Source organism: Fusarium sambucinum, chromosome I, assembly GCF_050947815.1.
Source record: "Fusarium sambucinum isolate potato_lamoka chromosome I, whole genome shotgun sequence".
Taxonomy (NCBI): domain Eukaryota; kingdom Fungi; phylum Ascomycota; class Sordariomycetes; order Hypocreales; family Nectriaceae; genus Fusarium; species Fusarium sambucinum.
The window spans coordinates 3,667,897-3,694,218 of NC_139294.1; the positions used below are offsets into that span (position 1 = coordinate 3,667,897).

General features: G+C 48.4%; 13 protein-coding genes across 13 annotated transcripts; 5 read left to right on the top strand and 8 right to left on the bottom strand.

The window, feature by feature from the left end:
- Positions 1 to 820: 820 nt before the first annotated feature.
- Positions 821 to 2,907, top strand: FSST1_003907 (Mysoin-binding motif of peroxisomes-domain-containing protein; the record flags this gene model as incomplete). The annotated part of the gene is made up of 4 exons (XM_083230029.1): positions 821 to 1,165; positions 1,225 to 1,688; positions 1,739 to 2,190; positions 2,243 to 2,907. 4 exons carry the CDS (start codon positions 821 to 823, stop codon positions 2,905 to 2,907), a joined length of 1,926 nt encoding a protein of 641 aa, XP_083087337.1.
- A 1,085-nt stretch (positions 2,908 to 3,992) lies between these two features.
- On the top strand, positions 3,993 to 4,850 carry FSST1_003908 (proliferating cell nuclear antigen; the record flags this gene model as incomplete). Its single annotated transcript, XM_083230030.1, has 2 exons — positions 3,993 to 4,464; positions 4,543 to 4,850. 2 exons carry the CDS (start codon positions 3,993 to 3,995, stop codon positions 4,848 to 4,850), a joined length of 780 nt encoding a protein of 259 aa, XP_083087338.1.
- A 1,109-nt stretch (positions 4,851 to 5,959) lies between these two features.
- Positions 5,960 to 7,249, top strand: FSST1_003909 (Ribokinase-like protein; the record flags this gene model as incomplete). The annotated part of the gene is made up of 5 exons (XM_083230031.1): positions 5,960 to 6,001; positions 6,066 to 6,076; positions 6,126 to 6,205; positions 6,272 to 6,602; positions 6,667 to 7,249. The coding sequence occupies 5 exons, from the start codon at positions 5,960 to 5,962 to the stop codon at positions 7,247 to 7,249; spliced, it is 1,047 nt and encodes a 348-aa protein (XP_083087339.1).
- Positions 7,250 to 7,558: 309 nt separating this feature from the next.
- On the bottom strand, positions 7,559 to 8,559 carry FSST1_003910 (uncharacterized protein; the record flags this gene model as incomplete). The annotated part of the gene is made up of 2 exons (XM_083230032.1): positions 7,559 to 8,419; positions 8,470 to 8,559. The coding sequence occupies 2 exons, from the start codon at positions 8,557 to 8,559 to the stop codon at positions 7,559 to 7,561; spliced, it is 951 nt and encodes a 316-aa protein (XP_083087340.1).
- A 1,378-nt stretch (positions 8,560 to 9,937) lies between these two features.
- On the top strand, positions 9,938 to 11,413 carry FSST1_003911 (KH domain-containing protein; the record flags this gene model as incomplete). Its single annotated transcript, XM_083230035.1, has 2 exons — positions 9,938 to 10,450; positions 10,502 to 11,413. The coding sequence occupies 2 exons, from the start codon at positions 9,938 to 9,940 to the stop codon at positions 11,411 to 11,413; spliced, it is 1,425 nt and encodes a 474-aa protein (XP_083087341.1).
- A 556-nt stretch (positions 11,414 to 11,969) lies between these two features.
- Positions 11,970 to 12,826, bottom strand: FSST1_003912 (antibiotic biosynthesis monooxygenase family protein; the record flags this gene model as incomplete). The annotated part of the gene is made up of 4 exons (XM_083230036.1): positions 11,970 to 11,996; positions 12,052 to 12,104; positions 12,159 to 12,752; positions 12,799 to 12,826. 4 exons carry the CDS (start codon positions 12,824 to 12,826, stop codon positions 11,970 to 11,972), a joined length of 702 nt encoding a protein of 233 aa, XP_083087342.1.
- A 966-nt stretch (positions 12,827 to 13,792) lies between these two features.
- On the top strand, positions 13,793 to 15,465 carry FSST1_003913 (inositol phosphosphingolipid phospholipase; the record flags this gene model as incomplete). The annotated part of the gene is made up of 2 exons (XM_083230037.1): positions 13,793 to 14,281; positions 14,332 to 15,465. 2 exons carry the CDS (start codon positions 13,793 to 13,795, stop codon positions 15,463 to 15,465), a joined length of 1,623 nt encoding a protein of 540 aa, XP_083087343.1.
- A 279-nt stretch (positions 15,466 to 15,744) lies between these two features.
- On the bottom strand, positions 15,745 to 16,485 carry FSST1_003914 (uncharacterized protein; the record flags this gene model as incomplete). The annotated part of the gene is made up of 2 exons (XM_083230038.1): positions 15,745 to 16,432; positions 16,481 to 16,485. The coding sequence occupies 2 exons, from the start codon at positions 16,483 to 16,485 to the stop codon at positions 15,745 to 15,747; spliced, it is 693 nt and encodes a 230-aa protein (XP_083087344.1).
- A 137-nt stretch (positions 16,486 to 16,622) lies between these two features.
- On the bottom strand, positions 16,623 to 18,453 carry FSST1_003915 (uncharacterized protein; the record flags this gene model as incomplete). The annotated part of the gene is made up of 3 exons (XM_083230039.1): positions 16,623 to 17,211; positions 17,267 to 18,191; positions 18,240 to 18,453. 3 exons carry the CDS (start codon positions 18,451 to 18,453, stop codon positions 16,623 to 16,625), a joined length of 1,728 nt encoding a protein of 575 aa, XP_083087345.1.
- A 770-nt stretch (positions 18,454 to 19,223) lies between these two features.
- Positions 19,224 to 20,880, bottom strand: FSST1_003916 (peptidylprolyl isomerase FPR3; the record flags this gene model as incomplete). Its single annotated transcript, XM_083230040.1, has 4 exons — positions 19,224 to 19,429; positions 19,483 to 20,134; positions 20,185 to 20,643; positions 20,794 to 20,880. 4 exons carry the CDS (start codon positions 20,878 to 20,880, stop codon positions 19,224 to 19,226), a joined length of 1,404 nt encoding a protein of 467 aa, XP_083087346.1.
- A 633-nt stretch (positions 20,881 to 21,513) lies between these two features.
- On the bottom strand, positions 21,514 to 22,333 carry FSST1_003917 (uncharacterized protein; the record flags this gene model as incomplete). The annotated part of the gene is made up of 2 exons (XM_083230041.1): positions 21,514 to 21,743; positions 21,799 to 22,333. The coding sequence occupies 2 exons, from the start codon at positions 22,331 to 22,333 to the stop codon at positions 21,514 to 21,516; spliced, it is 765 nt and encodes a 254-aa protein (XP_083087347.1).
- A 516-nt stretch (positions 22,334 to 22,849) lies between these two features.
- FSST1_003918 (glycosyl transferase family group 2-domain-containing protein) lies at positions 22,850 to 23,941 on the bottom strand (the record flags this gene model as incomplete). The annotated part of the gene is made up of 1 exon (XM_083230042.1): positions 22,850 to 23,941. The coding sequence occupies one exon, from the start codon at positions 23,939 to 23,941 to the stop codon at positions 22,850 to 22,852; it is 1,092 nt and encodes a 363-aa protein (XP_083087348.1).
- Positions 23,942 to 23,996: 55 nt separating this feature from the next.
- FSST1_003919 (uncharacterized protein) lies at positions 23,997 to 24,898 on the bottom strand (the record flags this gene model as incomplete). The annotated part of the gene is made up of 2 exons (XM_083230043.1): positions 23,997 to 24,266; positions 24,320 to 24,898. 2 exons carry the CDS (start codon positions 24,896 to 24,898, stop codon positions 23,997 to 23,999), a joined length of 849 nt encoding a protein of 282 aa, XP_083087349.1.
- Positions 24,899 to 26,322: the final 1,424 nt, after the last annotated feature.

A 26,322-nucleotide genomic window follows, 5' to 3' on the forward strand; every position in this document is an offset into this window, starting at 1 on the left:
TATTAACATTGCGATATCGTATCGAGTCGAACCGAACCGTAGCTGTGGTGGGGGGTTATTGAGCTGATGTCATAAATATTGAGGCTGATGATGAGCTTTCAACATTAGAATTTAGCTCCGTGCGCGTATGGAACTTATTGGCCAACCAGAAAAGAGAGATTACCCCAGGTTCTTTCCAGTGGAAATTGACGGTGCCTCAGGCTTACCTGATCCATACTCCACTATTTATGTGCAAGATGTTGCTATTCTAATGTTAGCGCCTCCTTGCTCCGCCATGAGCAGCTCATCTTATCGGCCAAACATAAGACAAGCCCATGTGTTCAAAAGCCCGCTCCAGAACCCCCTTTTGCTGCGCGCTGATACGCCGCGTTCTGCATCCTCCTGCATCTTGATACGTTGTATGCTGAGAGCTGCATGAACAGCATTTGCTCGGATCGAAATTACGCCTGTCCAGGTCAAGCTTAACGGTTCCAGGGTACTTTCACCTACAGTGTATGTAGCGGCGCATCACTGCTTTGACAGGTAGTCAATAGCTCAGCATCCCTGTCGTATTGCTCGGGGTTGTCCACTGAACCGCGTGTACGGACCGTACGGTGAGCGTGGAGCTTCCCTAATTAGGAACATCGACAACCCAGCTGGTCCCTGTTCGCCTTCTCGATTACTTCTAGTCGCCTTCTCCTGAGCAAGACACTGGTCGGCATATCATAACAACAACAACAAACCCTTCGAATACGATACGATCTGCACCTCCGTCGACAATTTTCGCTCGATGGCTCTGTGTGACATCTTATCGACCCCGACGACGTCACAAAGCAGTTAGATGGAGCCAGTAGTATATGAAGAGACCCCGTTCGCCGACTACCTCAAAGGTGAGGAAGCTCCCTCCCGGTCCCGCGGGATATTTCCTTTTTCCTCGCAACCATCTAACATTGTCCAAGATGAGGGAGATGAGTCGCAGGCCGACTGGGCGCCTGGTATAATAACACCCGAACCTGAATCGTCGGCAGGCCGTTCCAGTCCTTCGCCCCCCTCGAGCCCTTCTCCGTTCGCGCCCACTGGTAGACCCTTGGTGAAGCCGAGGTTTCGAAACAAAGCTCCAAATGCGCTTCAATTAAAAGTTCCTCAGCAACAATCGGGGCTGCGATCTGCAAGTGGGAAATACTCGGTATGTCGAGTCGCGCGACCAACATCAATCAACATTACTAAACAATACCCTTGTTATAGGCCGCGGTAGCAGCGAGTATCGATCGGGCTGACAACGCCAAATTCCTCGAACAATTCCGATATACGATCATCGCTTCGCAGCTTCTGAGTGGCCATTCTGGACTGGGACAATCGCAAATTGGCGGCGGAGGACCAAGTCCGTCGTCGAGCAACCAAGATTTGATTTTGTCTACCGAAGGATTTATCGCATCGGTCCTTGCAGCACTGGCTGTTGCGGTGGTGTTGAGCTGGGTTCTCGGAAGTGGAATGAGCAAGAAAAGACTCATATTTCTGCTCCTCTTATGCGCAGCTGCAGCTCTTTTGGGCCAGGTTTACATGAAGCGCCAATGGCTGCGCTATCGAAGATCGCAATCGCTTTCCGAAATCACCTCTTTCGTTGAGCACTCTCACAATTTCGACAGTGCGACCGGAGCAGCTCTATCTCTGATACAAGAGGTAGAGTTAGTCTCCCGAGGCTACCGACTGTTGGTCTTTCTTGTCCTTCAAACGTTGATTCTTGCTAACCAACATACAGTAGCGCTCCTCTGCCACCGATAAGCCGTATTGAAGATCGTACACAGACACGAAGATGTGTCAGGTTGCGCAAAGCTTTGAGGCACTCTTTTGCCGAAGTTCTCGCGTCTTACAATCAAGTTTGCACGGTTGTCAATGGGTTTGCGGAACAAACGGATCTGGAAAAATACTACGATATATACGATATCACCGATTTCGACATGTCTGACGCCCGCCAGGGTCTCACCGATGAGGATCTGGAAGATCCCGAATCATTAAGAACCCTCAAGATTCTCGCTGCGCGTTTCTCTACTATTCGAAAACTATTTCTTTGCGCCCTTCTAGCTCTGGATGCCGAGAGCGACGCGAATGATTTGCTCCGCTGGACTACAGCGGTAGAATCGCTTTTGAGCTTGAATAACTCAACTCAAGCGGCACATTCTAGATTGCAAGGCATCCTTAGCGAGGAAGACAGTGAGTATTTGATATTTGACATTGATAATCAATCGCTGACTCACGAACCTAGATTTCCCGTCTCCTCCGACACCGATGAATGCTCTTACACCAGGACGGGAACGTTGGCGGGCCCAACTTCGGAAGCTCGGCTCCCTTTCAACTGGAATCAGAGGCTTGCAAGCCAAGCTGCAACTGCTTCGAGAGGAATCTGATAGAAGTCTGAACGACTCAAGCGATATTTCAGAGCTTGGTCCGAATCTCATGTCGCAATACGAGTCCATTGGCATGGATCTGAAAGAACTAATGTCCGCGTGGGAAGAGGGCAAGGCAGCTCTGGCGCTCGGTATCGATAGAAACGAAAAGAGGCTGTCGTCTATGAGTACCTTGCTATCGCCTGTAAGCTCTCTCAGCGGTCTCACGACTGTGGATGAGAACGGCGGGACTGCTGCTGCGCTCAAGGCCCTGACAGGAGAGTCTCCTCCGAGCTCTGACTATGCTGGTTCCACTGAGCAAGATTCACCAGAAGTATTTGAAGCCGTCGCCCTACCTCGACCACGGAGTATGTTCACCAGAGAAGAGAGGATGGCCAAGGTTCGCGAGGAACGAGAGCAAAAGGTCATTGCCCGACAACATGTCGATGCTACCAAGGGCATGCTCCGTGAACTGGAGACGGTCATCAACTTACGGCCACGAACTCGTGCAAGTGCGCCAGCGGCGCGAATTCCGTCTTTGTAGGGATGCTTTGTTTCATGAAACTAACAATAAGTCATCATCAATCATTATCATCATGTCTTTCCTACACGCCTATTCTTCTTGGCGTACTTTCAATACGCGCACTATCAATCTGGATCACCATCGTCTTTACTAAAGCTGATTTCTTACACTCGCTATCAATTTACGATACATCACTGGATCCTCTCAGATGGATGGACACGCCAAGCATCGGGAGGCGTCACGACGATACGCACTATTTTTCTATACAAGGCACATTTATTTTCTATAGACAGGCCATCGGAGGCCCAGGCGTTTAAAGATCAGGTCTGGATTATTTGTTTGAGCAATATGCTATCCCAAGAGGTCACATTCTGGATATACTCAAAGGAGCTCAGGGTAAAGCAATACTCGACACCTCAAAATCCTTATTTTAGGAAAACATTTTCATTTCTTGTTTGGGAAATAATGAAACAAAAGGGGCCTTTAATTATTGCCCATATATGATAGACATAACTATAAAATTTAAGAATTGCTATTGTTTATCACAAGCTTATATTGCCATCGACAAAACTCCAATCTAAGGGCATATTACATACATAGTATTTGTGATGATCTGTACGCATCATCTCGTACGCCTTACCTTCAAGCTGGCATCGAGTGGGGCTCTTTGATGGGAGCTCCAGGAAGACGCGTCGCGTATGTTTGGATGGCGCGTTAAGTGACTACCCACCTTGGTATGGAGCTGTTCCATAGCAAGGTGCGGTAGCCTAGCAATTTCGCGACCGACTAGCCTAAGCTAAGGGAAGGTAAAGGCCATCCATTACCACCTGCATCTTTCTTTCTTTCTGCAAATTCACCCAGACAACTCCATCTGCTCTTTTCCTCTATTCATACATACTACCCAAATAACACCATCCAGATCAATCTCTTCGCCTTCTTTTAACAGGTCCCTTGTCTACTCCCTTACATATCATCATCTTTTCTCACACTCACACAGTAAGTCCCCTAGCAACAGTCACCCCGCCCTTTTCCATTTCCATCCGCGTGGCAGCTCTGTGCACCACCTGAAAAACTACATCAACAGACAGTTAACAGACGTGTTAGAAATGTTGGAAGCGCGACTCGAACAGGCCTCCCTTTTCAAAAAGGTGGTCGATGCGATCAAGGATTTGGTGCAGGACTGCAACTTCGACTGCAATGACACAGGCCTTCAACTTCAGGCCATGGACAACTCCCACGTTGCTCTCGTCTCCATGATGCTCAACGCCGAGTCATTCTCTCCTTACCGCTGCGACCGCAATATCTCCCTCGGTGTTAACCTCGCATCTCTCACCAAAGTCCTGCGCGCTGCCCAGAACGAGGATGTCCTCACACTCAAGGCTGAGGATGGCCCTGATGTGCTGAACCTTCAGTTCGAGAACGTTGAGAACGACCGTATCAGCGAGTACGACCTTAAGCTCATGGACATTGACCAGGAGCACTTGGGTATCCCCGATACCGAGTATGCTGCCACCATCAAGATGCCCTCCATGGAGTTCCGACGTATCTGCACAGATCTCATGGCCATGTCAGAAGCAGGTTAGTTTCTCGCCAGTCTCTTTGCCGTCTTTGCCGTCTTTGCCGTCTTTGCCTGTTATCTAACAAATGCTCCAACAGTCCAGATTGATGCTTCCAAGGACGGTGTCAAGTTTTCATGCACCGGCGATATTGGCAATGGCTCCGTTACCCTCCGAAGCAACACCAATCTCGACAAGCCCAAGGAGAATGTAGATATTAAGCTGGACGAGCCCGTCTCCCTTGCATTCTCCCTCAAGTACCTTGTCAACTTCTGCAAGGCTGCTGGTCTGTCTGATTATGTCAGCATCTGCCTCTCTAACGAAGTCCCTCTGTTGGTGGAGTACGAGATCTCCGGCCAAAGCCACCTCCGATTCTACCTCGCTCCCAAGATTGGTGAAGACGATTAGACGGCTACCATTATATAGTGCGATACTGTCCTACTACATGAAAACGAGCTTGGCGTTTGTGTTTAAAAGGATATGGCCAAGTAGTTGTGGTGGAGCATGTGTGATAGGAGAACATGCAAGAAATAAGGATACCAAGAGTCACATCTGCTCAATCAGAGGCTTTCCAGGCATCTCGCGACGTATGTGCGATTAGTGGCGGAGTGAATACGAATAGGCTAGATAGGAAGATCCAGTTGACGAACGATAATGAAACTATAAAACCGTTCTTGTTGGATTGAAGCTCTCGTGGCATGATATTAGCCCTCGGGGCTGTTGGTAAATTTTAATGTCGGCCTATGTACTTGTTATCTTGCATTGTATGAGCATATCCGCCCAGCGTTTCCCAGCCTAAAGTAGAGGTATGAAAGCCAGTCATTGCTTCAATTCCACTAACATCTCATATCAAATAGCACCATGACAAATTCATGAAGCCATTCGTACCTAGGTAGTAGTGACTGAGTCTTGATGCGGGGCAGTTTATCGGAGGCTGGCGGGGCACAAGATTAAATAGAACTCACTAGGAACATTTGGCCGTTGACTCAATGGCATATTCCAAAGTCTGGAGAATCATTATTACTAAGTACCAATTTGAGTCATTCAATCCTGTTACTTATCGGAACAAATAGATAGAGTCAAGGTAAGCAAGCCTTCGATACTTGTGTTGTACAAATTCGTATCAAGTTCGACTTGTCATCCCCAGTTTGAGTCAAATTTCTTAGATTTAGACTCGTGACTAATAAGCGCATCCAGCTCCAAAGACGCCGTAACCGAGTTCTAGAACTACCCTCGACTTCTTGGTCAAACTCAATACTCTTTTCCCTTTCTCTTTTATACTTTGTCCCGTTTCTCCTTATAAGACTTTACATTATAACTACCGAGATTCCGAGATAGCCTACACTAAAAGTCTACGCCTATTTACTGACGTAGAACAAGAGGGTTTGTCCAGTGACGTCTCTCTTTACGACTCAAAGACGTCGTTAGCTGAGCTCACTCTCACCTATCTTTACAAAACTCATTCTCTGCTGAGAAGCAAATAGAGGCATCTTCTAATTGTTTCTTATCTCTTCGTCATGTCTATACCGGATACGCGGGTTCTCGCGGTGGCAAGCCATGTACGTAACCTTGGACGAGCTCATTGTCGTACGTTCAATCAATGCTAACCATAGGTATTTATAGGTTGTCTCTGGGTAGGTCTTATCTTCACCCCATAAATTAAGAGAAATTGACGAGTCCTAGTTACGTGGGTAACAAAATTGCCGTCTTTGTGCTGCAGTCTCTAGGATGTGATGTCGCAGCCCTGAACACAGTCCAATTCAGTGAGTTTACACAATCCACACGACAGTAATGAGATATTATCTAACATAGCATTTTTACCCAAAAAGGCAACCATACTGGATACCGGCAATGGAAGGGAACGAGAGTCTCAGCGCAAGAGATTATGGACTTGTGGGATGGACTGAAACAGTCGTACCTGGATGACTTTGACGTGATGCTCTCCGGTTACATCCCAGGCGCTGAAGCCGTTGATGCCGTCGGAAAGATAGGCCGAGAGCTCAAGGACAAATCTAGGGACATACCGGGAAAGTTTTTCTGGGCTCTTGACCCCGTCATGGGCGACAATGGAAAGATCTACGTCTCTCCAGAAGTTGTGCCCGCTTACAAGAGACTCATCCATGATGCTGATCTCATCCTCCCAAACCAGTTCGAGGCCGAGTACGTTCTGAAGCTTTTGTGGCATGATATGTGATTCGCAAGTCATTCGCTAACCATGAACAAGGTTGCTCTCAGAGGTCAAGATCAACGACATGGACAGCCTCCGAAAGGCTATACAGGTTCTTCACGACAAGTACAAAGTTCCTCACATCGTCATTACATCGGTCAATCTTGAGGCACCAGATCACCCTCCGTCGCACCTTTCAGTGGTCGGTTCCACCATGACATCCACCGGTCAAGCACGCTTTTTCAAGATCGTTTTCCCATCAATCGACTGCTACTTCAGCGGTACGGGCGATATGTTTGGCGCCCTCATGGTGATTCGTATGCGCGAGGCTGTTTTCGACGCCAACGAGAATCTGCGCCACACGGCTAGCTGGCTCAGCGACGATTCTGTGTCGGCCACTGAACTTCCGCTTGCGCGAGCGGCGGAAAAGGTCTTGGGCAGTATGCATGAGGTTCTGTCCAAGACGTGCGAGGGTATGAAGAAGGTCGTTGAGCGCACGACGGGTGATATGAAGGCCGAGGATCGGGAAAACGAGACAAAGGTGCATCTCGTGAGAAGCAAGGCGGCTGAGCTGCAGCTAGTGAGAAACTTGGACTGCTTGAGGACACCAGTGACACAGTACCAGGCGAAGGCCATGTAGAAGTTCCACGGTGTGTTCTGTATAGGCCGAGCTGGCATGGCTGGTTGGGCATAGAAATGGCTAAGAATAGATACAATACGGTAGAGAACACTGGGGAAAGGCGTCAATTGATTGTTTGTTTATAGGGTCTGTTCATCTTTCTTTTGGTGGTTAAATACGCTTGACATGATATGTAAATGCCTACCATTAGTAGTACCCTATCAAGGTATATAAGCTGTGTCAGAGGAATTGATATTGCGGCTCGCATAGAGATGTGTTGTCCAATATTAACAGCTTACCAGAGATCCTCATCCAAAATACTACCTATCTTCAAGTTTCGAGATCTCGTCCGAAATCGACCAGTCTGAGCCTCATCGCATCTCTTGGGTGAAACTGCGCAATTTTGGATCTCACCAAGAATCGCGCAGCTGCCGATTCACGCGACAGTTGTACGTAGGATGCCGAGTTATCACCCTGAGCTTCAGAAAGAGTGTTAAGAAGCTCCTCTGTGAGCTGCCTCATTTCTGCCGCTGCTGCCGTGACCTCGTTTTGGCGTCCAGATCCCTCAACAGCCGCTGGACCCCAGATCTCGTCAATCCTGCGCTGCCTCTTGTCGTCTTTGTCGGCAGCCTCCTTTGGTTTTTTAAGCTTTCCTTGAGCATTGAACCCAGCAGCCAAAGCTTCTCCGTCGACATCCATAAGATCGCCAACAACTGGCCCACCCAGCTCTTCCGCTGCAAGCATAGGCGCCAGATGATTGGCGATAAACTGAAGCAGAACTTTTATGAGCTTGGTAGTATCTCTATCAAAGTTCTTCTTTTTCGCTCTGAGCTCTTGTAATTGTTCCTTCGCGCCCTCTTCTGGAGTGACATTGGTGCTTGCATTCACTTCATCGCGTAGTGATTGTATTCGCGCGGTTAGTGCATCACCAAGAAGGTTTTGATCTTTGAGACGCGCCTCATCGGCTTCAAGCCGGCGCGATAGCTGCTCATGTGTTGAGCGCTGAGAATCGAGATAGATGTTCGATTCTTGAATTGTTTGGTGGGATCTACGCAGAGCTAGCAGCGCCGGTAGCAAAGAGTCCGGTGATGGGAGAAAGGGGTCTGACTCTGTCACTTCTTTGAACGCTGCTTGGATGACCCGCGTTTGACCCACCACTGACTCTGGAAGACGCAGTTCATTTGAACGAAGCTGTTGAGATTAGTATATGACAACATCTCAGAGATCATGTGAGCCCATACCCTTTCTAGCTCTTCCTCATGTTTGCGGACTTGTTGCTGGAGCTCCCGTAAGGTTTGGTCGAGACTAACTGTGTATGCCTGTGATGCCATAGTTCGAGACCTTGTCTAGGAATGATATGATTTGACAATTCAGCTGTGAACAAGATATGTTTGCTATGAGAGTCGGCGCGGCTGGGATAAACGAGTATTAATATATATGAGAGGAGCCAATAGAAGATGTGGGCGCGTCTCAAAGGTGTTGGTGTTTGTTTGTCTGTCGCGGCTTTTCGTGCCTTCAATCGTAATAGCGTTTAATTGTTGCAATTTTCTAGTTATGAAAGTAGCAAATTAAATATGAGCTACGAATAAAATAATCGCTCCAAAGCTCTATCTCCTAATTACCTCCCTATTGTTCAGTCGCAGGTAACTGTTATAAATGATATAGCACTGTAGGAAGGGAGGTACTGACTACCTACTAGATAACTAATGGAGTTCACCTCTCAGTAGTTTTAGGTAGGAACGCTACAGGGCCCAAGCTTCCTCAATGGACGCCAAGCACGTGACCCGTTCTCAGCATTCTCCATCTGATGGATCCTCGCAGGGCTGCTTCTCCCGCTTTCTCCCAATCTCCTCACCCCAACTCAAGAGCACCTATCGACCTCTCTTGTCGTGTCGTATCCTTTCCCCCTTCCCCTCCCCCTTCCCTTTTTATCCTCGTAAGATTTTTCGTCTTGTTCATTCTCGGCGATTGTTCATAATCGCGTTTTTTGAGGGTTACTTTTTTCTTTCTTCTCTCTTAACCTTCTTTTCCCAGGATCGGTCCTTTGCGACAACCTAACTTGGTCTATATACTAAGTTAAAACACCGCGCCCCGATACATTGAGAGAGCTTATCCCTTTCTCGTCTTTCGACAGTTCGCGACGAGATATCAACCTATCGAAACCCGCTCCCGCGCTTCGAGCTACGGATAGATTGCGATCGATAAACCTCGAGTCTCCGCTACAGTCAGAAGGTTTGAGCTGAGCATTGCCTCTTTTTGCTTTTTAAAGGAAGTCCGTCCATCCCAGTATCGATCGCTTCACAATCTCCTCACAACCGTTCAACATCCTCATCACGAGATCATCATCTCCGCCCTTTCTTTCTCCCGCCTACAAAGCAATCTAGGAGATTTCCCGGGTACCTATTTGAAACCCGCTGAAAGAGTTCTGGAACCCGTCCTCCAAACACACGAGACTCGAATCCCTTCTCCTTCCATTCAATCCAATCCAATTCAATTCAGCCCGCAACACGTACCGTCCTTGCGCGACACAAGTCACTTCACGAATACTTCACCGAAGCGCGCACCCTGCGAAAGTCACTACACCAGCACGTTTTCCTTCGAAAACCCCTGAGTGTATATAAGACAAGCAATAAAAAAGAACGAAACGTTTCAAATTCTCGACTGTGTCTAAAGGACTAAATTCGTGTGAACATACCAATTACAACAAAAATGTCTGCTTCTCCCACTCAACCCACCCAGTCGGCCAAGCGCCCCTTGGAAGAAGCCTCCTCGCCTTCGCGCTCTGGTGATCAACCTGACGCTAAGCGACCTGCTCTCGACAAGATCAAGCACGACGACGACGACGACGTCGAGGTCCCTGAAGCTCCTGTCGACATTCCTGCGGATGACCACGACGATAAGGTCAATGGGGCCTCCAAGTCGGAAGACGACGACGATACCGCCCTGGATCCAGCATCCGACGCCAAAGCTTCGGCTGCCGCGACTGTTGCTGCTTCTTCGTCCAATGCCGTGACATCTGCCGCCGCCCACGATGAGACCTCCTGGATTCATGTTCGGGCTGTTATCTCTAGCCCGGAGGCCGCTACTGTTATTGGAAAGGGGGGCGAGAACGTCTCTAACATCAGGAAGCTGTCAAACGCCAAGTGCACTGTCAGTGACTACCAGAAGGGAGCAGTCGAACGCATCCTTACTGTCAGCGGTATAGTGGACGCTGTGGCTAAGGTATACCGATCTCTTCCGAATCCATTGATTTTTTGCGTTAACGTGATTTAGGCTTTTGGTTTGATCATCCGAACATTGAACAACGAACCCCTCAACGAATCCTCAACTGCATCCTCGAAGACGTATCCTCTGCGACTACTAATTCCACATATTCTGATCGGTTCTATCATTGGCAAGGGTGGCGCTCGTATTCGCGAGATCCAGGAAGCTTCTGGTGCCCGATTGAACGCGTCTGATTCCTGCCTACCTATGTCGAGCGAACGATCTCTAGTCGTTATGGGTGTTGCTGATGCTGTTCACATCGCAACATACTATGTTGGTAGCACTCTTCTCGAGCAGCTAAACGATAGGTTTGGAGGTCCTGCTGCATCCGCGTACGCGACACGAAGCGGAGCCCCTGCTGGTTCAATTCCTGGAGGCATGCAGGTTGTCCCATACTCGCCTCAGCCCTCTTCCGGTCACTATGGTCGAAGTGAGAACTATGGCCGCCACAACGACCGTCGTTCTCATCACATGCCACCTGCGCCTTACCCTCAACAGTACCCCCCTCATGCAGCCCCTCAAGCTAACCCTGCAATCCCTATGCATTACGGCGGTGCGCAAGGAGGAGGTGCATACGGTGCTGCTCCCCACGCTCAGCCTCACATGCCTCCTCACACAGGTCCCCAACCACACGGTGGTGCTCCTCAGGCTCAGCCCATGGGCGGCGCGATCCCCGGCGGGCCCATCACCCAGCAGATTTATATTCCAAATGACATGGTCGGTGCTATTATCGGCAAGGGTGGTCAGAAGATCAATGAGATACGACAAATGAGCAACAGCGTGATTAAGATTAACGAACCGCAAGATAACAGTAACGAACGACTTGTGACTATCACTGGCACGGAGGAATGCAACCGCATGGCTCTTTACATGCTTTACTCTCGACTTGGTGAGGTTCAAAACAGATCCAGCACCAACTAAGCTTCTAACCTTGTCAACTTAATAGAATCGGAAAAACACCGCGTTTAATTTGTCCTCCAACGCCAATGCGACAGACAACCTTCGAGCGATATACAGAATACGATGAATACAGTGTTGTTTACTGGGATATTAAGAAGCTAAAAGGAGGATGCAATGGGTTCTGTCCCTGAGAGAAAAGGCAGTATCGAAGAAGTAAATGGTTCCGGCGACAAGTTTGAGAAGTCGCCAGCGATTCGATGCCGATCCACAGCCCTGACGGGTCGTGAAACGGAGTAGGGATGAGGAGAGGTCATCGGATGGTTGAGCGGCATAGAAATGGTGTCAAAGGATGGGTTCGCATTTTATCGGGACGAAAAGGGAAACAAGACGGAGCTGTTTGGCAGAGTGGCAGCTTTCAATGTTCTTGATTTCAAAGGCGTATTCTCAGTTTTATTTTTTGTTCCTTACTTAATTCAATGAGACTTTGGTATTTACAAAAGAGAGACATAATTCTTCAGACGGAGCTTCAGAGTGACATGCCCTGTCAACTCAGTCGATGCTCAGGATTTGTGCCTAATCAAAGCTTCTTGAGCGGCACATGATACTCATGTGGTGTTAGTTATCAAAGGAGATTCCATGACCATGTTCAAAGCACTTACTATCTCGAGACTCTTATTCCTAGCAAGCAAGTAGTAAATATTATCATCGATTGCTTTGATGCCATTAGCTTGTTGCCATTGTATGTTGGTTCTCGTGGCAAACTTACCACTTCCACTGTTCTTGTGCTGTAAGTGGGCTTCTTTGCTGTCCCAGCCCATCAATAACCTCGATGCACGACCAGGGATGACCGAAGAGTCCTCATGTTCTCCCTGAACAAACTCGCCATATGCCAGACCATGAAGACCTGCCAGCTTACCCTCACTACAAGCCAAAGCGAATGGCTTCATGTTGTCCTCTGTAAAGGTGTGATCAATGTCCCAGCATGTACAGATTTCAGTGATGGGCGCATGCAAAGCAGATTCAGCATGACCTGTGTACTCTGCAATTGAGCTGACGATGGGATGGCCAATCACCAGAGCACGCAAAGAAGCATGCCAGTCGGTGGCTGCAGAGCCGGAGACGAAGGCGTCATAGGCAGGACGCGAGGCCCAGCGAATGCCTAGAAACCAGTAGTCAGGCTTCTCCAGAGGGCGACCGAGATAGACAGATTCGACGCCCGGGATGGACTTGAGGTGGTCGGTCACGGAGGAGAAAGAGGCCGGAGGGGATTCGGCATGTTCAACAAGGACGGGTTTAAACCTGATGAGAAGTGATTCAAAGACTGCCGCCATTGCATGTGCAGCGGTTGTTTGGGATTGTACTATGAGAAGGTATGTGAAGTTTGAAGCTGTCCACAATGATGATACAAGCATAGAGGGAGCAAAGTATTAACATATAGACATGAAAAATGACATGGTAGCAATGTGTTCTAAAGGTAGCCAGGTTATACGAGATGCTTCTACGAACAAAGAATGACGCATTTTGACTTCGGGGTTCGATGAGGGGTACCTACCAATTATGAGGCTCTGAGCGTGTACATGGAGCTCTGACGGGAGCTGTACCTTGAGCTAAGTACTGGATGAGGTATGGCGCGACATTGACAGGTTCCTAGAAACTTCTGTGCTATTACTTACTCATAGACTATGAAGAAGGTCGGAGGATTTTCGATACACGAGATCTATTTGTTTCGATTGCAGGGTAGATCTTTATCATCCCATATATCCAGATGTATATTCTACATGCATGGGATATTTTGACGCGTCTATTCCATACCTTAATATTCCTCTGCACCTTCCATGTTCCATATAAACTTTCGGCACTTTCGGTAGGTGTTCCCCACATCTTAGTGGTCGGGCCCTCTTTCAAACGGAAGGTCCAGTCCGGACGATTTCCTTCCCCAAGCCACCGTAACTACCGATAGTCGTTCCCAAACAAGAAGGAGCTATGAGACTTTAGATCTATTGGGCATTGGAGTAAATTAACATCTGCAACTTCTCGGCGCGTCATGCGTCTTGACTACATCCAGAGTCCTTTTCTTTGACATCACCTTCTTTTTGTCTTTATCTTCTAAATCAATTATTGATCGTGGCTCTCAGACACTAATCGTTCCTGACGCCTACCAACTAGCCCTTCCTCTAACAGCGGTTACACCTCACTGGCGTTGTTACCGTAATTAGCTAATATCCCCAACCGAGGCATTGCGCCACTTGAATTCAATCTTTCCATCTGCAGATCTTACACCTCTAACTTTGCATGTAAGAATACATGTCTATCTAAATTTCATCTGCCGTCTCGATCTTTTTCTCCTCTCACACTTGGGAGACATCAGTCACCATTACTTCCGCATACTCTACCGGCGCCATGGTCACGGCAAGTGACGCCTCTGAGCATGTCACGTCGCCTTCTACCATAGTCGTCGACCACAATGGTTCTCAGAATGCTCCGTCCAACATTAATCTCTTAACCCTGAACTGCTGGGGCCTTCGCTACATTTCGACGCAACGTAACACGAGACTGGACGAAATTGGTCGCAGAATCGCACACGCTGTGCCTACACCGCAGATCGTGGCTTTGCAAGAATGTTTCACTCAAGAGGATTATGAGGCTATCCGTCACCATACTCGTCAGATTCTTCCCTATGGAAAGTTTTATCATAGTGGTGCTTTCGGAGGGGGCCTCGCCATCTTGAGTCACTGGCCTATCGAGGAGAGTACCATGTTCAAATATCCCCTTAATGGACGTCCGACCGCTTTTTGGAGAGGAGACTGGTACGTGGGCAAGGGTATCGCGTGTGCAAAAATTCGCTTTGGGCCAAAACGGAAAGATATTGTTGAGGTCTTCAACACTCATGTAAGTCGTCTTGGTTTGTTGGGTTGTAACTCTTCGCTAATTCAGATCAGACTCACGCCCCCTACGAGCCTGAACCCGTGAGTACGTACAGTTGTCATCAAGTTGCTCAGTCATGGGAAATGTCGAAACTTTTGCGTGGTGCTGCCGAACGTGGACATCTTGTTGTTGGTATGGGTGATTTCAACATGTTTCCATTGTCCATATATCATCGCGTCATCACAGGGCACGCACCTGTTCGCGATGTCTGGCGCGTACTACATCCGGACAGCTCTCTCGGTCCCGCATACCACCCTTCTGAGCAGGATCGCCACCGGCCGTTACCAACAGCCGACTTCAACCTTCTCGAAAATGGAGTAACTAGTAACTCAGTCTACAACACCTGGCGTTGGAACAAGAATCAGCAGAACCGCCTCAAGAAGGGCGATGTTTGTGATGTTCCACCCGACACCATTGACCCGCAAGGCCAGCGCCTTGATTATATCTTTGCCTCGACTGGTGTCGACCCTGATGCTCCAACAATGACCCCTGGTTGGATCGTAAAGTCCGCTCACGTTTCCATGACTGAACGACATCCCGACCTGCTTTGTTCGCTTTCCGATCACTTCGCTGTTCAGGCTACTCTCACCCGGCACACTCCTTCTCCAGCACCCACTCCAGTTGATCCACGCTCAGAGACTCCCTCTGCTGCTCTGCAGACGGGTGCCTACCTGGCTCCCAGCAGCCCCGCCAGCAGCATACACTCAGGTAACGCAGCGCAGACAGCCAATCCAGATGCCCAGCTCAAGCGCGGCCGCTCTTCCAACCGTGGCTCGCTGCACCCATCTACTTACTATGAGATTCTTGGCATGATCCAAAAGTATCGCGCCCGTGAATTTCAGCAGCGTTTTTGGCGCGGTTTGCATTTCTTTGCTGCTGTGTTCATCTGGATCGCTTGTCTAATTGCTGTGTGGTTCAGCCCTGAGAATTATGTCGCATTTGTTCTCATGCTCATCAGCAGTCTGAGCTTAGTTGCTGGTGTTATTGATGGCCTTCTCTCCCTGCTCTTTTTTTCGTGGGAGATTCGTGGTTTGAAAGAATTTGAATGGGAAATTCGTAACGCCAAAACTGTGGCATCTGGTGACCCTGTTGCATTGGCAGAGTCCGAAACATACCACAGTTCTGGGCAAAGGTCGAAATCTCAATGATGGAACTAACAGTAGACGCTGCATATCATGTTGATGACTTGATGTTTTTGTATAGGACTAGGACTAAGATGACTTATGGAATGAGGATAGGATGATTGTACAGGTGCCACTAAGGCCTAATGCTTAATGTCTATTCATAATACTACCTTCAGGAGCTTCAAGAGGCTCACGCTCTTTCCAATCACTCACCCACTCTCCATCTCTTCTGTGACCTTTTTTCCTTGGCTTCTTTTTTCCTCTTTCCAGTCTGAGGTTTCTTCTCGCAGGAAGGAAGGCGCTTTAGGCCGCAGCTTGAACCTCAGAGACTGAAGTCGTCTCTGTTGGTCTCGGCTCGATGTAGCCCCCAGGTCGCATTCGCCGCCAAGTATATCCCATGAAGGCCGTGTCTTTTCGTATCCTTAGGGATATCTTTTTCGTGCTCTTGTCCCGAAGCAACATGTCTCGTGGGCGTTTGCGCTCTTTATGTCCGTAGAACCTGACAAACTGCTTCAGAGTTGCCTTCTCACTGGGTTTAAGGTCCTTTGCTACATCGATATCACGATCCATGCTTCGGAGTTTGGCCGCATCGAATGGGACTTTGATAAGCTCTATAGCCTTCTGCTGCACGTGAGTGTCAAACCCAAACAGTAGTTCTCGTACATCTTCTGTGTTGAGGTATATTCCGGAGGGCATCGACTCAGACCAATCTTCAAAAGGTTCAGACTCGTCAAAGTAATGGGCATCATCATCACTCTGTAAGTTGGGAGTGAAAGGTGCTGGCATAGACTGCAAACGCTCCCAGGGCGTATTCTTGAACCATCGGTGCGCTTTTATGTCTTCTGCATCGCCAGGGAAAACATAGCGGCCAGAGTAATCTGTCAGCCGTGAACCCTGAAAACCATTACGGTATGACGTTTGGTACTTCCTCGAACATAACCGCTCTTCTTTGTCTTGGATCAGACAATGTATGAGGTCTTTGCACTTTTCGCTAACGAACGGCCTGCGTGGAAAACTGAAGTTCTTTTTGAATTCCTACGACATTGTGTCAGTCTTCGGCTCACCTAGAATGCAATAGCGATACTCACAACGATGTTTTGTTTCGTCTGCTTTCGCCCCTCTTCTGCCAAGAAGGGGGTCTGTCCGTAGAGGCATTCATATAGGATGATTCCAATGCTCTACTAGTCGCATCTTCCGTCGTACTGCTCGCCACGAACGACTTCAGGGGCCATGTATTGACTAGTTCCAACGACGGAACGAGCACCAGTGCGGATCCCATGTCTATTTCTCCAGCCGATGAGGCTTCGCAAATCTTCATCCTTGGCCAACGGATATCTTCCGTGTCTGTCTATCCCAGAAACGACGGACTGGTACCATTCGAATTGTTTCATTATGTCCTTGCTGCTTTTCTGGTCTGTCTCGTCGCCTTTGATGTTGATGCCAAGTCCTCGAACCAGTGAGTATCGATGAGTGTTATAGTATGCTGCGTCATGGGACCAATGATCATCAAATGCTAGCCCAAAATCAGAGATCTTCAAGTGACCAGTCGCCGATATGAGAAAGTTGTCTGGTTTAATGTCTCGATGGATGATGTTTAAGCGATGGGCCTCTTCCATAGCAAGGATCATCTCTGCAATATAGAATTGCGCAATGGGTTCTTGCAAAATGTTTTGTCGAATCAGTAGCCCAAGGAAATCTCCGCCAGGCATGTACTCCATCACCAGATAGAGACTTGCCGGGTCCTGAAAGCTAGCAATCAATGGGACAGCCCTGTGAAGGTTCAGTTAGTTGAGCACTCAGAACTCCGATCTTTCTTTTTACGAACCACTGCGAGCCTTCAGAGGCAACAAGAAAGTCTCTCTCGGCCCTGAGATGACCCTCTTGGCTGTTCCGTATCATCTCCGACTTTCGAATTACCTTCATGGCGTACACCTGTCCCGGGAAGGCATGACCTGGAGCAGGCTTCTCGCGTACCAATCTAACCACTCCAAAACTTCCCTTGCCTAGAATCTGTAGCGGTTCGTAGTTGTTGACCGAAAGCCCAGAATCATCCTTCAACTTATGAGCGATACAGTTGGCCTTCATTGCTCGTAGCTCCCTCAAGTGGCAGGTTTCCTGTATTCTGTACTGCACCCGAATCTTTTCTTTTTCATCTAATGACATTAGCGAGCAGCTTCGCAACTGAGCTTCAAGATGTTGATTTCTCAAGGCCCTGGCATTGGGCTTGTACAGAAGCTCGTTGTAATGAGTCTCGAGAAAGATCTTGGCAGCAGAGGCTCTCTCTACAGTAGCGATCGTGGGTCGAGCCTGGACTACGCCAGCTTCTGGAATAGTGGTGAGTGCTCGGCCTTCGGGGCTGGAACGAGTCCATGGATTCCGCCTGTTGTAGCGCCTATCGGATGTTGCATCATATTGCTGCGAAGGAGAAGATTCGATCGATGTCTTGGCTGTTGACTCTTCCTGAAACGATGAGGGTATAGCACTTGCCTCAGAGCAAGAAGGGGTTTCCAAGTCACTCAATGGAACAATGTTCAATGGCTGAAGAGAACTCCGTGCCCTTTTTGGAGTAGTTCGAATCACCAACGTCGAATTGGAGGTCATGGCTACAGGGTTCAGATGTGATTTTGGAAGTGTTTCCTTCGAAATAGGGCTCTTCGCCGCGAATCCATGTCGTAAGGCATATTTTGTCAACTGATGAGCCTTGATTTGGTCCTCCGTGGGTGGTTTTGAATCCTTTGATGTCTCAATAACTAGGAAAGTTAGATCAAGTTATTAGCGAGGACAAACAGATAACCTGCCACTCCGTCCACTGATTCTTAAGTTTCTGAAAGCACTGCGAAGAGGCTTCCATCTTTTCGAGGCAACGCTGCCGAGTTTTCGGCCATGCTGCACTTCGGGGTCTTCAGGGCCATTCAACTCAGAGTCCGGTGGCGGTTCGAGTGCATTTTTCGAATCGCACGAAGAAAGTCGTATGAACTGTTGGCTAGCCTTTTTTAGAAGCGTCTGTGCCATGATGCTACAGATTAAGTAATGAAAAGAAAGTTATTGCTGCATCAATATCGAATAAGAAAGCAAGACGTGATTAATGAATTGATGTAATTAATAACCGTACTCTGAAGAGAATGACACCCGAAGCGTGTGCTCACGACAGCGTTGCTTATGCCAGAGTAGGCATATTACATGCTGAATGTGACTTGGGAGAGATGGTAGCTACCAGGCAACACATGTAGACAGAAGAAGGCTTGGTCTGGTTTGAACCAGTCACCGTGACTTCCTCAAATGCACTTGCCAAGTTGATATTCCAATGCTGCAGCTCAGGGTTCTACACAATTCACGGAAAGAGAGACCAGACATCAAATCATGAGATGAAGAGGAAAGAAATAGCATTTTATCTGCTCAACTCTACGATATCATTCCAGATACGAGGGAAATCCCACATTTAATAGCAAAAAGAAACAATGACCCTTTTTATCGTACGCCAATTCATCATGCAACACAAGACGGTCCTCGCCCCGTCATAACTGATTGCCGCCTAAACTGCTCCCCTCATGTTTTTGCGTAAAACATTGGCTCTTTGCAGAGGGTACAGGTTCAAAGCTCCTTATACTCATGCAGCACGATATCGATCGCGTAGCAGACGATATATCGAAGCCTGAAAAGGGCAGCCATCTCCGTGTCATCAACTTGTTGCCTTCTGCCACCGCTCTTTAGGGGGTATTATTATACGAGGCTGGTGTTGAGTCGGCAACTCAGGCTGGTAGAAATCATAGCGGTTGCTACACTCACTTGATCTCCAGAAGCTTGACATCGAAGATCAATGTGCTGTTGGCGGGAATGCCAGGGAGGCCACGGGAGCCGTAGGCGAGGTGGGCGGGGATGGTCAAACGGCGCTCGCCACCAATGGCCATGCCGATGACACCAATGTCCCAACCCTTGATAACCTGGCCCTTACCGGCCTTGAAGGAGAAAGGCTTACCCTTCTTGTTGGCTATTGCAATGTCAGTTATCTTGTAACGGTAGCAAAGTGATACTGGAACTAACCATCGAACTGCTTTCCGTTCTGGAGCTTGCCAATGTATCGGACACCGACAGTATCGCCGCTCTTGACAGTACGGCCGTTGCCAACGGTTCGGTCGTCAACGGTGACGCCCTGGACAACCTTGACACCGGTAGCAGGCTTGGAGTCCTTGCTCTGCTTGGCCTTCTCAGTAGAACCGGTAGGACCCTGCTCAAGGTTCTTGGCGAACTGAACCTTCTTAGCGTCCTTCTTCTCTTCGGCAGCGACAGCCTCGCCCTTGTTGTTCTTGAGCTTCTTCTGTTGCTTCTTGGAGAGCTTAGCATCATCCTTGGTGATGAGCTCGTCAAGGCCCTCGGCCTCCTCAGCGGCGCGCTTGTTCTTGCCCTTGTTGGCGGCAACGAGCTTAGGTGCCTCCTCCTCGTCAGTGTCAATCTCCTGGACACGGGGGTCCTCAAGTCCATCGAGGTCGTCGCTGGCGTCACTGTCTTCACCCTCGAGGCCGTACTCGAGCTCATCGGGGGAGAGATCGTATTCATCCTCGTCCTCGTCATCCTCGTCATCCTCATCATCGTCCATGATGTAGTTTCCGGTCAGGTAGACAGTGTGGGAACCGGTGACAACAAAGAAGACCTTATCGCCGTGGTTGACGGTAATGTCGAGAGGCTGTTGGTAGTTCTGGTACAAAGTTAGTTGGCTGCACTCATTGTGTTCAGTGTATGACTTACCCTCTCGGTGTCGAGAGTGCAGATGACAAAGTTCTCAAGGTCGGCACCGTCCTCGCTGTCATCGTCGGACTCCTCATCCTCATCCTCGTCGGACTCCTCGGTGGCCTTAGCCTTGCCCTTGGCCTTGCCATTGGGCTTGGCATCCTCCATCTCGTCATCGGACTCCTCTTGAGCGGACTCGAGAAGTTTCTTAATGGCAGCAGCCTGTCGCTGCTTCTTGGCCTTGGCAGGGTCGCTGGGGCCACCGTTGGCCTCCTCATCGGAGTCCTCCTCGTCGTCAGAGCCAGCAAGAAGAGCCTTCAGGTACTCGTCGTCAATCTCATCATCCTCATCCTCATCGAGGCCAGGAAGAGCACGCTTGACGAGGCGCAGGGTAGAGCGAGGGACGGTAGGGACGTTGCCCTCGCCATCGGCCTCGGGCTCCTCGGTGGGGTCCACGGCAGCCATGGTGATGCGGAACTGCAAGATTTTCTGGTTAGAATTCGGGCCTCTAGTTGGCAAGACGGGCGGCGTCGCAAATGATGCGCCAGCGACTGGAAGCGAGCTCGGCCGGGCAGACACATCGCTTCACATCAAAGGCGTCGCAAAGGCTCGAGGAAATGAACTTACAGAAGCGGGAAACTCCATGGCGGCAGGAATCAAGATCTCGCCAGGCGGGACCTCGAGGCCGTAAACGGGACCAGGAACAGCAGACATTATGACGGTTGTGAGATTACTTTTGGATCAAGAATAGTATAGGTGTATAAAGGGAATGGAGAGGTAGGATAAAGAATTAGGATGTGGGAGAAAAGTCGAAGAGATGGTGTTGGGTTGAAGATTTGTTAAAACTCTCGTTCACTACGAAAGAGAAAACTAAGAATCGAGAAGCATCTTCCAAGCTTCGAAATTTTTTTCGGGGCTCGAGAGGTAGCTCCACTAGATACATCACAATTTACCAATTAAAAGCGGCGATAAGAATTCTTATCTGGACGGGGCCGTCGCTGTCGCAGCAACAGCAGGTGGTACCCGCTTTAGTGCAGATTTTCCCGCCGCAGACTCCACAGACTAGCTGGAGGCAAGAACGAGAGCCTCAAGATACTCAGACGAAAAGACAGTAAGTAGGTACCTACCTGGTTAATTGAGTCAGCGGATAGGCCGAGTCTAAGATGTGAGGCAAAATAGCAGCTAATAAGAGTACTAGATGGGAAAAACTTTTCGTTTCAAGTACCTATTATTTGTCAAAATACCCCTACTAAATCAATCATTACAGGGTAACTACCAAATGTGATATATATATCCTTCCTGGCTTTAAAACACCTTGTCATCTACCTCAAGAAATATTTAACCTTTCTAGTCCATCTTGCTCAATCCTCTTCTCATTGGCATCAGACTCGAAAACCAAGAGCGTGTAACATGCCACGCCATTGTTAAAAAGAACTTCTTCTGACCCTGATCATACACTTGTGGTCGATCACCTACATCTGTAAGCATGGCACCCATACTAACAACAGACGCTGGCCAGTATTTGCTGTTGGTGTGAGCGTATGCAATCATCATATCGTTACCATTGGTTATTCCACCTGGATATTTTGTCAGTTTATGTACTTGTTACTTGGCACTCGAATAAAAACATACCGCTTGACCACAAGTTACCATCCTGAATCCACCTATACTTTCCCCCCACAAACTTGGTATTTGGATACTTCTTCCTTAGATCATCTTGTAACCCTCGAGGTCCGCTCACACTCTTGTCATCGAGTATGCCTGCTGCACCACATAGGAAAACGCCCGTACAAACGCACAGCACGTCAACCCCCTCAGTGTTGAACTGATCTCTCAGCCACTTTTTTGCCTCCTCCTCGAAAACATCACCTGGCTCTGTACCAGGAACAACGACGATGTCTAGCTTTCCCGGCGTAACATCGTCATCTTGGTATGTATGTGTTGCACGAACGGATAGATTAGCTGTCAGATCCACGTGTGGGAAGAGCTTCGGCGATGTGATGTACGTGATATTGGTGCTAGGTGCCATGCTGCTAACATGAGAAGGCAGAGGAATGACGCCGAGGTATTCACTAGACATAGTGGCGAGCACGTCGACTGTTGCGAGGTCGAGAAGCTGTACGCTCGATGGCATGAAAACGCCGATACGCAGTTTCTTTGAAGACATGGTTCAACCAAAAGTTGTATGATAGATAGTATGAACAAGGAGGTTTTTGATACAAAACAACAAATTGTGTCATTGAAGAGCTGATTTATGTATGTTTTATATGTTTAATTGACTACATTCCTGCCGCCATTATTTCCACTTACAATCCGCCTTGAAAAGGAAATATCTTTGAGTGATACAGCAAAGAATGTCTCCGAATACTGCATCTGTCGCCCGACTTGCTTCTCATTGGTCAACCCAACCTTAACATCCGAAGTGGTTCGGCGCCGAAAAGACTCCACCTGATCCGGGTGTGATTGAATCGCCGATTCTGAAGGGATACGGGTGTAGGCACTACTTTCTTGCATTGTCTTGTATCAATATACCAGTACCATTACCCGATACTATTAACAGCTAACATTATTGATAATATATTCTAGATCATTCCCATGTGGTGGCCATTCATTTCCATGCCTATTATAAACCGTGCATCCATCATGACTTTATTACTCAGTAATTTCTCATCCCATTAATATCTTATGCCATATCGTCCACTTTTACGACAGGTATTTGTCGCCTAGTAGCCTTCTTGCTCACGGTATAAACCAGATCCTGACCCCAAAGCTGGCAGATCAAAGCCTGGGCACTGGGAATGGTACCATATAACGGAGCTACAATCGGAATGACAAGGTAATCATGCCAATTCTTCTTGAGAGATCGCCTGGAAAAGTCCATCCCATCAGCCAAACCAGCCTTAACCATTTCCCTCTCGCGACTCGATACTCCTGCCTGGTGGTAACTCTCGTATAAAGACACGTATATCGCAATCTGGAAGAAACCATAGATGCGGATGATGTTACACCAGCTAAAGATCCAAGCCAGGTTCCTTGGATCATTGTTGTTTTCTGTGAGCTTGACATACAGTGCGGAAGCAACAACCAGAATGGCCATGTGAACTGGGAGAAAATGGGCTTCAAAAAGGCGATGCATCATGTAGAAGATCCGCTCCCAATGAGGTTGCTCGATAGTATCCTTCTGAATACTAGAAAAGATGCCATTGTCGACATAGGGATGACCAATTTGTTCATAATTCATGTAAGTCTCGGGAATGGCGGCGTTGTTGGTGTCTGAGAGTGTGTAGTGAAGCGGCTGGTAGGCTCGACAGGTTTGCTTCCGATCTTTCCATAGCTGAACAAGCTTGCAAAGAGCGAAACCTGTGTCAAGAGCACCCCACATGTGACGGAGAGCCTGCTTGTACCGGGCTCGGGCATCTTTCAAAAGGCCGCCGCCACCAGTCACGTTGCTCTGACTAACAGGGCTGTAGATAACCCGACTTGTCAGGTTACCATTGAGAGCGAAGAAGCACTTGATGTACATGTGTAGATCTTCGCCAATAGCCTCGCTGCCACAATCCCACCCGCCAACTCGATCGACCAGATCAAGTGGAAGAGAGTAAACTGAGGTGGGCGGTGCGATAGACGAACCGGGAAATAAGCCAGACATTCCAGCAGCGCCCCACAGAATGTCGGCAACTCGAACGACAGCTGGGACAGAATGCGCGTTTCGATCGAAAATCATAGGGGCCGAGTAAACGGTTGTCAGTGCTGTTGCCGAGTACGATAAGTGCATGTTTGTCAGGGTTGTAAAGTAATTCGACGAAAGATGACTGTCGGCTAGTGAAACATTAGATATGAGAATGCAAAAAGCCAGGAAAGGGGACTGAAGTACCATCGATACCAGTAATAATGATATTACCCCTGATGGTTGCTGGGTACTTCTCGCTCAGTTTACGAGCAGCCCATCCGATGTTGCTTCCCTTCCCAGCAGCTTCCCCGGGGATATCTGACGGATGAAGAGTAAAATCGATAGATCGGAACTTTTTTACAAATTCTTGGATCAGACCGAGAGCCTTTGACTCGGCGGTGTTCTCTCGTTGTTCCATACCAAGATATACCTTTCAAAATAGGTTAGAAACTTAAGTCCAGCTCACACACCAAAAGGACTTACATCGTATGAGTAGTGAGCTTGTGGATGAGATGCCAAGACGTCGAGTGTTTCTCTCAGCGTGTCAACCTCTTCCTTATAGTTTGGAATGATAATGACATGAACCACGTTGTCGTTGGCCCCTGGGACACCATCCGTGTAGAATTCGGGATCGCAATCACCAGCTTCACTGGCTGTAGAGGAACTAGTGCTGATGCGACTGGATATAAGAGTTTCGGAACTCGAAGCTGAAGCGTATGAGTCACGACGTGAGGCAAGCTTCTTCAAATCGAGTAACGAATCACTACGCGCCGCTAGTTTCATAGACTGGGTGAGTTTCCATATTGTCCAGCACGCGCGGAGAGGGAAGATGCAAACAAGGATGTGAACAAAGAGACAGTAATATGCGAAGACATAAGTCCAGGAGCCTGCGCCTACCGTCGATACTGGAGAATGATATGTAACTTGACCACCGGGCTGTTCGTGACTGTATTGTTTCTGCTCGAGGTTCGAGTCCCGGGAGACAACCCAGCAGCAGAGAGCACTGAGTGCAATCGTACTCAAGCCTCCCGCGCGTTGCGCGAGACGCGTGAATACTGACATGATGTTTGATGATGCCCAGAGAGGTCGCCGTGGACAGGCGAATATTGGCACGAAGACGGGTGACGAGAGACTTGAGCTTGAGTAACCGAGAAACAATCAGTCCAGGCAAGACAGTGAAATAAGACGACGGCAATGTCAACTGGAATTAGGTGTAGAATGAGCCCGATCAAAGAATATGCGAGAGAACAAACAATCCGGTGACGTACATCTGCATGTGTAAGTGCCATCCACCCGAGTCTCACAGACAGAAATGGACTATGATATCGAGAAAACAACTAGTTGCGGGTGATTAGAAAAGATAGACGTGGGGAATAGAAACATCGGCGATTCCCAATGCATAAATTAGATGGCATCTTCAAAGATACGTTCGCCAACCCGTATAGCACGCGCCATGTTGTAGACGGTCTGATTCGGCCATGGAAACAAGATAATGATCTCTCCAGGCTCCACACCCATTTGTCGAATGATGGGGTATAAGGGGTGGACACTTGAGAAACATGTTCGCTTGATCATCGCCCAACTTGGCAACCGGACATTATCTAGAGGCCCAAGTTCTGAAGAAACCATTCCATAATGGCTAAAGGTATCTCAAGTGTGAGAGACAGAGCGGTGAGTATCTGGGCGTTTCTCAGTGTCAAGCTAACGACGGCTTCTTGATAAACAAGCTCAAAAACTGTCCTTGTAGTGGACATTCCTGGTACGTTGCGGTAGATAGACTCTCGAATTTGATAGTGAAGGTCCCTGAGGTTGAGCTCTGACCACTCACGATCGAGAATATGCCCATGATATAAGTGTACGAGCTTATGGTACTTGGAGCTTCTTGCCGGAGCTAGTACCGACTTGTATTTGATGTGCTGCAGCGAATGCTTCTTTCGTCTTTGGAGCATCTTGAGAGTTGCATGACCTCTCTCAAACCACCCTAAGCTGCAAAGAGCTGAGTGATCAACATTATAAGATCTTTGGTGATCAGCCGTCTCAGTTGTGAATCAACTCTTGATATCGAATAATAATTCCCGGCCAGAAGTTTACTGAATGAACGACTCTAGGAGTCTTGTTGATTATCGCTGGGGGCAGATTGTAACATTTGGACATGGAATTAATTCATCGACCAGCTAGGTGTATGACTCGTATAACCAATCCAGTGGTAGGGGTGTAGATTCTCATGATCTTCCTCCTCACAAAAGGAGTAATGCAGCATTTGATTGTTACTGCAATTGCTCTCCTGCGGTTCAATGTTGGTCATGATAGGCTACAGATGTATTTTCCCCGGCTTTGATCATAAATCGACGAACCGAGCACGAGAGAGCTTTGGGTACTGCTGGTGTACAAACACTCGACCAAACCCTGTCGTCAATGGTGCTAGTCGAGACGTTGTCAGTCAAGATATTTTCGATCCCAGATAATAGGGGATGCAAGCAACAGGC